The sequence below is a fragment of the Leptinotarsa decemlineata genome, unplaced genomic scaffold, assembly GCF_025532065.1.
Source record: "Leptinotarsa decemlineata unplaced genomic scaffold, Ldec_3_MD MMD2_tig00026282_RagTag_RagTag, whole genome shotgun sequence".
Taxonomy (NCBI): Eukaryota; Metazoa; Arthropoda; class Insecta; order Coleoptera; family Chrysomelidae; genus Leptinotarsa; species Leptinotarsa decemlineata.
The window spans coordinates 18,031,101-18,044,371 of record NW_027412668.1 but is presented as its reverse complement, the minus strand read 5'-3'; the positions used below and the strand labels follow the sequence as shown (position 1 = coordinate 18,044,371).

At 34.9% G+C, this 13,271-nt stretch overlaps 1 protein-coding gene across 2 annotated transcripts in view; it reads right to left on the bottom strand.

Annotated features, from left to right (window-relative positions):
* Positions 1-804: 804 nt before the first annotated feature.
* The window catches only part of LOC111509842 (homeobox protein unc-4), a 105,483-nt gene continuing 93,016 nt past the window's right edge, over positions 805-13,271 (bottom strand). For both annotated transcript variants that reach the window (XM_023165675.2, XM_023165676.2), the window contains exon 3: positions 805-5,782. In XM_023165675.2, coding sequence (XP_023021443.1) covers positions 5,324-5,782 — 459 coding nt within the window. In that variant the 3' untranslated portion in view covers positions 805-5,323. The remainder of the gene's footprint in view (positions 5,783-13,271) is intronic.

Sequence of the window (13,271 nt, the reverse complement as noted above, 5' to 3'; positions counted from 1 at the left end):
GAACTAACAACTATCTGCTCTTAATATTTCCTTCTCCCGGAGGATCCAGTCCTCTCTACTCGGGAATAGTACTTTATAAAGCAGTTCGTAGTTGACAGTTGGAGGCATAAAGTCAGATGTCATTTTCAGAATGCTGTGACTTCTAGTGTCAACCAACAGTCTGTTGCACTCTGCATTTAATTGTTTTGTGCAATTGGCAATGTGCACAAGTCTGTATGCAGTCCATCTAGTCTTTCTCTCCAGAAAAATGGGGAGATGAGGTAGATCTAGAAGGATCACCATGGCCGCTGACGGTGTGGTATTGATGACACCAGTGATAGCCAGACAAGCCTGTCTCTGTAAGCCAGAGAGCTTCGCTTGGGCCGTTATCTGTAAAGTCTTCGGCCACCAAGTAACTGCACCATAAGTGATCATTGGTCTGACAATCATCACATAAATCCAGTGAGTGTAGGACCTAAACCTCAAGTTTTACCACAAATTCTTCGACATGTCCATAGAGACAGGCTGGCTTTGTGTAAAACGTTTTCCAAGTGAGCGATACAGGTGAGTCTTTCATCAAGGACAATGCCAAGATATTTCACCTCCGTTCCAAATGGAATGACCTCGCCATTGAGGGAAACTGGCGTTAGATCGTCCAATTTTCCCCTCTTGGTAAAGGGGATTAACACAGTTTTGCTGGGGTTGACAGAAATCTGCTCCCTTAGGCACCATCTGTGAACAACGTCCAATGAAGAGTAGTCACAAGTATAACTACGAACCCAGTTTAATATTATAGGAAAAGGCATTCAATAAATAGCACAAACATCATCAAATAAATAATATGTTTATTATACTTAATTGATATAGCAGCATTGCAGATCACTGATAACAGTACGTTTTGTTTGGAGGAAATCATTTAACAATATTCTCAATATAGATTTCGTTGTACATGGAATGTTTCCAGAAAGCTAACATCACAGAATTTTCGATTGGAAAAAATGAGTCACTACGGTACAGACAGATAATCGACAGATTTCAGAATAATGTTTGACAATTTTTTACAACCGAAAAGTAACAAGAACATGTCATATCCGAGGATATAATACATTTACTCAACGAAGTCTGAACTAGACTTTGAACTTGTATTGCTGTACTATGGCTCTATTACTAGGTAATAATTAATAAATTATTTTTAATGGAAATTTCCGGAAATATATACACGGGGACATATTATTATTTACAAGGAACAATGAAAATCGTTACAATTCGAACATAGATGAAATATGACATTTTCAGGGATATGTTCATGAATATTTACAATAACTACTTGACTAATATGGAACAAATATACATATGATCATAATTGAACAAAATAAAAATTGGTTGACTATTTCGAAGGATATTGACGAATATTTGGTACTCTCTTGTTTTATTGCATTTCAATTAATCGGTTCTATAAGACTATAATATTTCGCAGACACATCAAAATGTAGAATAATTTTTATTTCATAAAACTTTGATCTCTACTACCTAACAACGATATTTGAGGTCCAGTATTTTTCAAAATTTTGGGTTCCCAAAAATATCAGTTTGTTGATATACCTATTACGTTGAAAGTTGAATTTTGGTTCAGAAAAAGATTAAATAAACGTCTTTAAATACTTTTTTGGTCATTAACCACTAGGATCATCAGACTATTGGCCGTGTGTAATTGTTCTATTCCAAAAATATTCCCAAATTCTGTCACTTTTATTGCTCGTAGGTTTTTCAGGATATTTTCCATTTTTCTAACTTGTTAAATTCAGTTCTGAAATCGTCTGATATGCTGGGGAATTTATTTCCTGAATCAATAACCAAAAATCAGTACTAGACTAGTTTCGTTTTTTTTTGAAGTTTGTCTGAAAATATACTATTTGAATCTCAAAAAAATTAACATCATGATCGATATATTTTGTTTCAACATAGAAAAATATACATGCATGATAATGTTTTGGAGCACTCCGTTGCTTGGTTGGACAGAGTTTAGAAATACATTTTATTTTATTGCTCATCGGCAATTGTGAGAAAACTTGTTAAATGAATTGAAACAAATTCAAATTCATTGTATTCCACTTATTTTCTTGATTCAACAATGGCGCTCTGTTCGAAGAACAGTTAATTGTTGGCTTGATAAAAAAATGAATTTACTGAATGATTTTTGTGCTACAGATATGTGAATTCACGAAATAATTCAAATAAATTGTTTATTTCAGTTTTTGAATTTGTACTAATAACTCCGATTGTTAAACAAGAAACTACCGTAGTAGCCAAAAATTCTACATACTAATATTTTGTTGTAGAGTCATTTTTCCACATCAAGATTACAGATTTTTTAATGACATAGAAAAGATCAAATAATGATAGTGATCAATATCAACTCACTCAGGTTTAGTAAAATTCTGAGATGATTTTTCAACTAGTACATTATAGTGAGTTGCTTCTGCTGCCAGGAATTAGTATAATGTACAAGTGAGAATTATATCTTTTTCTCATGCATTCTACACTGTACAATGCATGAGAAAATGTTGCGTTGTTTTCAAGTATTGAAAATTGAAATACATATATAATAATACTTGTATGTCATTCACTCATTTTTATATTTTATTTAAAATAGTAATTAACAGTAATATTTTAACAATTTTATGAAGTAATTCCTGTTATGTCGTTTTGTTTCAACATGTTTTCGGTAATTGAAATATTAACTGCGGTCGAAGTTGAAGTTGATGGGAAAACATACTGAGCTTCCATAGCATTGTTGTGTTCAGGTTTTAATGGCGCTGGAGGCTGAATGGATTCTACTATACTTTTTGAAATTTTCATTTTGTTAGCTATGGAGTTGTCGATATAAGATTCAGCAACATTGCTGAATTTCCAAACCCCATGGCGTTTTAAAGTTAAGATCTGCCCCTGCATTAACCAAAATAGTCGCAGATGACCTTCGGAAACAGTGGCCAGTATATAATTCAGGGTTCTGTAATTGCAAAAATTATGCTATTTCTTTCGCCATGGTGCCAAATTCATTCATCCTCACAGGCTGTTTCGTACATTTGCTATTTTTGTAACTTAAAAAAAACGTGTTTCATTTGTGCATGGTCGAAGCTTCACATATTTTTTGTAATTTTGGTAGAATTATCCTGTGACTGTAAAATTCTTAGGAACCTTGGTTTCTATCGGGTAATTTTATTAAAAGGGCCGACATAAGATCATGCATGTCATCAATTCTTAATTTTCAAAGTTCATCACAACGGCATGCCCCTGTAAGGCCAATAGCTAAAACTGCCTGAAATCAAAACCAAACATTCATTTTTCGATAACAATTTAAAAATTTTCAATTCATACCTTTATCAACAAATACTTTTCATCAGGTGCATCTTTTAAAAATTGTTGAAATTGTTCAGAAGTTAATGTTTTTGACTGATTTGGAGCATATTTTTCAGATTTGCGTTTTTAAAATGTACGTAGTTTTACGTATTTTGATATATCAACACAGTTTTCAATAATTAAGGTACTCCTCAGCATTGAGTACTGAGACCATAATGTTGATGATTTCAGTCTTCTTCAAAATAAACTAACAAGGTATTTTCGAAAGAAGAATTTACCTTGGCTTTCATTTTACAGTCCATAAAGTATCGGTAAGCGATTTCATTTTTTCTCTTGATGTGCTTGGTAGCAAATTGTTGCAAACATATATTGCTTTCTGAACAATTTCTGGAGGTGTATTTTCCAACCCTAAATCTTTGTATTCCATTATATGTAATATTCAATAAATCAGGTCTGTTTACAGTATAACAATCAACAATAAAACTATTTTCATTGAGTAAGTTGACAGCAATAATTATGCAGTGCTTCGGTATTGTTGTTATGGAAACGCCGACAATGGGTTACTTGGATATTGCACGCGAATCGTCGGCGTAGCGTTGTCAACATGGAGAACGTGTCATATCAATCTGACATGTAACAATTCATTACTGACTTGGGTTATCGTGATAACAGTGAGAAATTATTTCTCACTGTAATGGCGGATATTTCTCACTGCGTGATAAATCTTTCGTTTTGAACTTATGAAAGCGATGAGAGAAGTGGCATATTATATAGCATCCGTGGAAAAATTGAATTTTATGTATGAATAAGTTCATTTCCAGATATTTCGGCCCTATCATTCAATTTTGGAGTTTGGGAATGTGTTTTCAGATATCCAATCAGAATTCACCTCACTTAAGTAACGACAATTATCGTCTCTATCAATTTCACCATTCAACATGAGCTAGTCTTATTTTGAAAGAGGAAATGTGTGTGCTATCAAAATCAGAAAGACACTAGTATGTAGTATCTGATACACTAGATACTCTAGCTACATGTCTGATATATTATCGATTACCCATTGGTCATTGGCCTAAAACTGCAACCTCAACTACTTCATTTTTGAGAGAATAGAATACATCTATTGTGACCATAACGGGAAATTTCTCATTTATCAATCAAATATTCAACATCCTGATGGCTCAGGTTTTGGTTTCTAGAAGTTTTTGGTAGCAGATTCAGAAAGTTCGTTATTTTCATAGATGGTTGCAACGACTTCCGCTCTTTCTTTAGTAGAAACAAGTATGTTAGAATACAGTGAACAAAAGTGAATGAATAATAATTCGTTAAACGAAGTGACAGTAAGACAGTAAGAAAAATTAATACTTTCACTAGCAAATAAGTCGAGATATATTTGCTCACTCCCAATAAATATTTTCCTCACCTGAGAAGGGGTACAGAGTCAACTTTGAACAACAGGGTGAGTAAAACCTCAATTAAAATTTGGTGGTGCTGTCTGACAAAATTATATAGTATCGCCGCCTTTTACATTCAATAATTGGATTGCTGAACTATTATTTATTATAGTGAACAGTAGAGCGTAACTTTTCTACTTGTGGAACACTGGACATATTTCCCTCGACGGGCTATTCGAGCAAGGAAAATCAACGTCAACAGAAACCACGTTAAAAACTTCGGAAAGATTTGACAGGTAGCTGCTACCAGCAAGGAAGTGACACGTTGAATGTTGATTTCGTATTACTTGAAATTTTTGGTCACATGTTCTGATTTAATGTGGTCAAAATTGGAGTTACCAGCTAAAATAGAACGTTAACAAAATCAGACGTCTGATTTAAATAATGTATTAATAGTGCAACCAAATATTCGTCAATATCTTCAATTGCCGCAAAATCAACGCAACAACAACCAATAAGTACTCATCTACATTCAAACAAAACCGACATGATTATTATTGCACAATTCAGTTCGAGCCGCTCCGGCTATTTCAAGTATTGTTCAGTAAGGAATCTATACTGAAGGGATTCGCCCTCCTCATCTTCTCGTCGTGGGTGCCCGTCGACAAATCAACCCCTGCGTCCGACATTGAAGACGAATACATGCCGTGCTCGCTGCTGTTGAAATTCTCCGACTCCGCCCCTGAATCACCCACGACGTCTATATCACTATCACTGTCCAAGGCGTCAGTCCCTCTCTGGCTGAGATACTCCCTCTTCAGGGCGACCAAGTCCACGGCTATGCCTTTGGCTCGTAGTTTTCTCGCTTGCCGCTCCAGAGCTTTCTGCAGCTTTTTCCTGCGGCGCGCTCGATCTCTGGCTCGGAGCTCGGCGGGAGGGATCGGTTCTCCGGAGCAGGATTGCGGGTGAGCGTTGTGAGCGGGTCGGCCTGGGCCTTTTTTCGTGTGCTCCTTCTTGCGCCATTTGGCACGCCGGTTCTGAAACCATACCTGGAACAAAAGAAGTCTTGCTTTAGTTTTGGATGGCTGTGTGATGTATAATTTTGCCAAATTTGCACATAAAAATGTTGATTTACTTTCTACTTTCCCTCACCATTTTCTCAAATGGTCGAGTGAAAGTGACACTTATTCAACCAAGGTACTGTCATGATTTTTAATCCAACAAATTAAAATCATGAAGAATTCAATATCATAAAGAGTTTAAAATGAACAAGGCTTGCCAAACTGAAATTTTGGGAGTGCAAAAAGGCTTGCTAAACAGAAATCTGTTATCTGTTAACTTAATCATTTATTTATTCATTTATTTATTTTTTAAATAATTATTTATTTTTTTTTCAATTGGATAAAAGATATAGTTCTTTTATTTTATTTCATTTATTGATTGTTGAATTTTATAATATTATAAACAAGAGAGATGATTACCAAAAAATTCCCCCTGAGATGCCACGAAAAGGTGGAGTATAAACTTTGTGCAAGAGTCTAGAATTATTTAATTACAAAATTAAAATTCATAAAATCATAATAAAAAAGAACCCTGAGACTATTATGATACGATTATTATATATATTAAAAACAAAATATTACAACAACAATTATCAACACCTCGTATCGTAATAGTACTTACGTTTTCAGACAGCATTTCACGAATAACCCTGAAATTGAGTATTTTATCTAAAGAATCATTTTAGTAAAAATGTAGCTTGAAAAATGATGAATTCATGATGTCTGTATATCCAATACAAACATAGTAATAGCTTATTGAAGGTTGGTTGTTCGTCGTTGAAACAATGCATTTTTCGGGGGAACTTCTTGAAATTGCTTGAAAAATATTTATTTTCTTAAAAAAAAGTCCATAGCATCAAAACTGAGCTTGTTATGACGAAAATGATATTGGATCTATGATTTCTGTGACAAAAAATGTGAAAAGCACTTTGTAGTTACCACTCTAATTGATAATAATCATTGTCACTTCACAATCCACTTTATCCGTTATTCAATTTCAATATGCTCCACGATATTGTCGACAGAACGTTTATATAATTTTTCAAAAAAAAAATGCAATTTTATAGGGCATTTATATAAAATTGAATAGTATACTTATCAATGTTTCAAACAACAAACATGTTCTTTCCACTTATTCAAGCTCAATTTTTCTCAAACCGGTCAAACTTATAGAGCATGTGATACATACATAAATTAAGTGAATTTTCAAGTGATAACGATATTTCTAATAGGGGTGGTAGTTAAGGGGTGCTTTTCACATTTTTGTCACGTTCAAAACAAATTTTGATTTTGAATTTGACGAATAATCCTTTAACAAGCTATCACATTGTTTCTATTGGTTTTACAAACACCATGATTTCTTTTTTTTTTCGGCAACAATTTTACTGGCAATCTTTAATTATTAAAATACTCAATTTTTGGATTATTTGCGAAAAACTGTCTGGAAATGTTGACACATTCTAAATCGTGAAGTACTGACTCTCAAAAAAAACTATATCAAACAAAAGTTGCTTAGAATTAGTGGATCTTTTAATTACCGGACTCATACAATCTTATATCAACTTCCGAGTGCCCGGCTTCCCTCGTTCTACAAAATCAACGCAATTATGACCTTTCTTCATCACACGTGTCATATCGGTTTATCCGGATTTATTATCTTCTAGTGCGACTGTTTTAATTTTACGATAACTCCTGAATATCATTTCAGACTGTATGACGTAACGGGCAATTATAATGTGCATTACATGTTTGAGGCTACTAACAAAGAGATTAGGCAGCTTATTCGATGAAAGCTCGCAGAGAAACACCACCGCCTCGACTTCTCATGGGTAACATCGTCATACCAAACTACATAAAAAAATTGATAGATTTAACATATAAATATACTTTTAGAATCACTTCTTCCATCGATGCAAACCGTATGCAAATCTATTTGGTACTTTTTGAGTTCATCACGTTAAGTAACGCAGACATAGATACAGACAAACGGACAGATAGACACATCGAAGGACTTCATGATATATATTGCTTTACCATAATTTATAGATGTCCAGTACGCCACTGTCGTCTGCTAACACGAACCCAATTTGTGTGCCGTGATTAACGGCGAATTATTGACAATTAATTCGCGGGAATAATCAAATTTGAACTGAAATGTTAATTGGATTTGATAGCGCTCGGCAGATAACAATTAGTAACCTTATCTGTGTATCGGATTACTTGATTTATATTCAGGAACATCTCACAAGTTTTGTACACGGAAAAAATATATTCATTTTCTGGTCCGCATTCATAAGAATGCTCCACGCTAGGTCTAGTTACGAAAAAATTGTGATGGGTTTCATCCAAGTCATAGATCCATGATAATAATTCATTGTGAAAATTCTATAATCATTGTCAATGATAGTGTTATTAATTTTCATGAAGTAATGGGTCAGAGCTTTCATAACAAGTCATTGATAATTAATTAAAGTAATTGATGTACTAGATATACATGGCCATAGCAGAAAGCGTTGAATTTGTTAGAAGGAGATCTAATGAACAAAAGTTAATGAGGAAAAATAGAAGTTGATCTGACTCCAGAAATAAACTTATAGCGAGGGGATCAGAAAACGAAAATGTATCTAAGAATGATGTTATATTCAGAAGCAGGAAGCACATCTTCAATATGTTTATGTCAGCTTGCTGATCTGATCGGCATCTGAATCATCCTCATAAATTATTAATGACAGTAGTGCCTAAGTGGAGAGTATACAGATCTCTCTTCAATTTTTCACCCCTACTGCAACGAAAAAAAGACTAAGGTTTCACAAAGTTACAAGTTATCAAGTTATAGAAGTAACATCTGTAAATCCTTGAAAAAACATTGAGCGAAAATTTGAAGGAGCTTTGAATATGACTAATGATTAAATATTACTGGAGTTTTTTCCCAACAGCAAACCGTTATTTCAACACCTCGACACGTGTTTCGATCACCAAGTGATCATCTTTTTGTTTGGATCTTCCTCTTGAAGATGATCACCTGGTTATTGAAACACGTGCCGAGGTGTTAAAATAACGGTTTGGTGTTGGGAAAAAACTCTAGTAATATTCATTACTATACCAAAGATTCCAAATAGTTCCAAATGATTGACTGTTATATCGGTTTCACAGATATCTATCTATATTCAGTAGATAATTGAGATTATTTCAGAAGTAATCATAGAGATACTAGGTTATGAGTAAAGTCGAAATTTCGAGTGTGAAAGTTGTAGTTTTTCACGCTTCCGCAGGTTCCAACTATACATGGATATGCACAACGTGAGTGTTCGGAACGAGCTTGAGTATGAGGTGAATCTACGACAGTGCGAGAAAATGACAACAAGTATTTGTTTTGCATATAATGGCCGTATCATTCGGGAAACAATTTATGTGCCTCTCAGAATTTGTTCAGCGCGCTTGACTGATGATGCACTCAAGAAAGAGTATTGGTCCCAATACCGTTTTTTGGGGTTCACTCTTACAAATTTTTGATTCAACGTTTCCTTCATTTTACTTACTTGATCCATCCAAGTTATCGATAGTTTTATTGAGAAAGTCACTAATTGCATTCACTGCTCTGGAACCTTAGATAAAAGGTTATGACTTTGAAATCTTCCAAAGAATCTATTTTTAGGCGACTTACCAAATATTTTGTGTATGTCTATAATTTAACTGATATTGGATGGTAGACTTGGCATACCTGATTCGAAAAGTAGTGCTGTGAAATGGTGTGTTGGAAAATACATGTTCATGGCGAGTATTTGAAGTTGTTTGATAGATGTATGCATGTGTTTGATGAGGTTTTCTGTCATTAGCATTTGGCATTGGCATTGACAGTTGTCCGAATAGAACAGTCAATTTAAAGTGCCTCATTTTGATCATCCATTATCAAAAAATCAGTTGAGAATAAAATGATATTTTTCTATTTTTAATTTGGATTGACAGATAAATATTTATAAATTCTCAATAACTGGATGTTTTCTATGAACGTTTATATAAACCTGTAACTTTTGAGGCTAAAATTTTCGATAAATGATGGAATTGGCCGTAACTGACGTATTCAAAAAACATAATTGGCCATAACTGACGTATTCAAAAAACTAAACAAACAAAAACGCAACACGTGTTTCGCCATACAATGGCTTCTTCGGGCGTGTCTTTATACCCTTTTTGTAAAACTGTTTAGTGAAAATCTCAGAATGAAGTGTTTTTTGATAACGTTGAACTTTTAGAATGAAGCTTTTCAACATTCTTCATTTAGCCTGATATTGTTAGTTTCTAGAAACTCAATCCAATTGAGTCCAGAAATGCATTGATTTTTATATTGAAATATCTTTCAAACATTTTTTCGGTAATCGTAACTTTTTTGTTTAAGAACATGTGAACATGTATATTTTCTAAAGTGGGCCAACTTTCGGTTATCTCTGATTCCCAGCTGTTCATTTCAGAAACTAACTCTATAATCCGATAGGTGTAAGTGTCTCCTCTATTAGCATAAACGACAAAAAACAAAGTAGAAAACGAGGCACATCGCGTTCGCAAAAATTAATGAAAATTGATATTACTACATATCACGCTATAGCTATGGCACACTGACGGCTGAAGACTATAATTATCATGGTAATTTCGGGGAGGATTGTAGGCAGTACGTCTTGGTGGCGTGTAATGACCAGCCCGTACACTGCACACTAGTGTCAGAAATATACGAGGGAGTATGATTGAGATCTGAAACTTTGAAATGAATAGAGGAGAATTTAGGCGTAAATTGGACGTGAGCACGGTAGTTACAATCCCAATATTTGAATTATTGTCAATATTTTTCTATGTTTATTTCCTCAACTGTACTACTAGGAGGCCCTCCCGATGGACTTTGCCAACCCAATTCTAATGCTGAATTTACTCCTATCAAATGAAACATAATTTTTTATGAGTCAAGCATAACAATTTTAATGAACATATGAACTGGTAACTAAACTCAAAATGCACATTTCACATAATTTAGAGAGAAAATGAAGACTTCATCAATGGTATGTGCTTATGTAATCTCAAGATATCTTCATATATTTATTGTGGCATATAATCTGCAGAAATCAGGGATTCCTCTGTCCAAAAGCCATTCTAAAAATGGTTGATATACCTTATCGTTATTTTTGTTATAATAGTCATCGATTGGAAATATAGTTTCCATTTTTTGTGATGAGATTATATTTATGTCAACACTGATGGATACTTCAACAACGAATATTTCAATTCGTCAACACTAGGTTAGATTAGGTTAGGTCGAAAGTGAGTAAGTCTATTCGATCCTACACCGCAACCCGCAAGGATTTATTGTGGGTCACACCTATTCATACTTGACCAAATAAACCCAGCTTCTCAATGAAGTCGATAAGTTCATATGGTGAGTGATCTTTCAGGTGTGATGGAAAGAGTGCTACTCTGCCAAACAACTCCGCAGCGGGGCAGGCACAAAGTATGTGCTCTCCTGTTTTATCACTGAATTACCATATGAAGAGACTAGGCCTCTGCATATGATGATTTAGACAACAGTGACCTGACAGAAGGCCTGTTAGACATCGTAGTTCATCGCCAGTATTGTCCAACAACTGTTTGGTTTGAAGCTTTAAAGGGTGAATGAATGCCTTGGAGTGAGCCAATCCTGAAAGGTTTTGCCAGTTCATAGGTCCTCTTGCCATCCAGGTGTTCAATATTTGTTTGGCAAAGCCTATAGTGATGCCAATGACAGTTTCTGGTTTGATGAAGTTGCTTGCAGCACCCTCCTTTGCAAGACAGTTAGCAGCCTCATTGCCATCCAGGTCAGTATGGCCAGGAATCCAGAACAGAGACAATTTGTTAAGTCTAGATAATCAGCGAAGTCGGTTTTTTGGCCATTTGCTACCAATTGATATCAAAAATTTGTCAGCCTACGTCGCATTAATTTCAAGTATTTTTCACAAGTCTAAATACATTAAATGAGGTTAAGGTATCTCAACCGTTTCTCCACGTTATCCATCAGTTACTTGGAGCTAAAACGAATATGGGAAGCTCGAAAAAATCATTTCGTTTGTCAGCCTACGTCGCATTAATTTGGTTTTTTGGCGTAGATAATCTTCGAACACTGTTCAGAATCATCAATACGTTGTTTTTTCAGTTGGTTGTGAGCTCGCGCGGCACCCACTTGGAACAGAGCTTTCGCATACCCAAATTACTCATGCACGATATGTCCAACACGTTTCATTGATACCTATAGAGCCTCAGCTATCTAGATCAACTTTACTTGGCGGTTATACAAAATTATTTTCTGGCCTGTTTTTATGTTTTCATCGGTAACAGTATCTTTCGAGCGTTCATTGCGTGTATCGTTCTTAGTGCTCACTTCATATCGTTTAAACTTATAAAACCACTTATCCACGGTTGATTTTCCTGGTGCAAAGTCCAAATGATCTTTATCAAGCCAAATTTTGGCTTCCCTCAAAATGTTCTTTCCCATAAAGTCCGATGGCTGTGAAATTTGGTTAGGATTGACTGAAAATCATAAGTATCCAACATTAGGAGCGCCATCTGTGTGTTAGTCCAGAAACTTTTAAGCCCATCTAGTAATATAACTATTTGATGGCGACTGGTGCAACAAATAGAAAAGCTTCCATTTGTTTGACACCTAATGGACCAAACTTTATAGAATTCCCACAGGTACTTTTGTCCAATAAATTTGATTTACACAATGAAAATTAATTACATCTTCATCAGTTTTGATGTACATTCCTCCATCGACAATCTTTCAAGTATTTTTCTAAAGTCTAAATACATTAAACGAGGTTAAGGTGTCTCAACCGTTTCTCCACCTTATCCATCAGTTACTTGGAGCTAAAACGAATATGGGAAGCTCGAAGAAATCATTTCGTGCGGCCTAACGGTGCACATATTTCATTACAAATCACATCGAAAATATCTATAATAAGTGCAGCAAAACATGTTTCCAAAGCCAATTTTCTGAAGCTACCAATAATATCTGTTTGTTCAATATACAAGATTGTTATTTATAGATTATAAATCAACACCTGTTCGCCTGCTCCACATTTGCTGCAGCGTAAATGAAAATCGAACAATAAATATAACGAAAAATTACCGGTTATAGCGTGTACATAACAAAAGAAGCTATAACATATTAATCAAGTAGCCGTTAGTCGGGCCGTTCGGTAACAAGTGCCTAGATTTATTTGACCAGCAATGTAATCATCACTTTCGCACGGCACATATGAAGTCATCAACCTTAACACAATCAATTTGTATGCATATCATGCGATTACAAAGCAGAGGGTGAGGTTATTTGCCATTACACGAGGGGTGTGAAGTAAATACAGAGACCGACCGCATACACGATGTTATTAAATGAATTGTGGGCTGTGATTTGAAGCAGATTGGGGAAAAATACGATGGAAATATTTGATATGAAGGG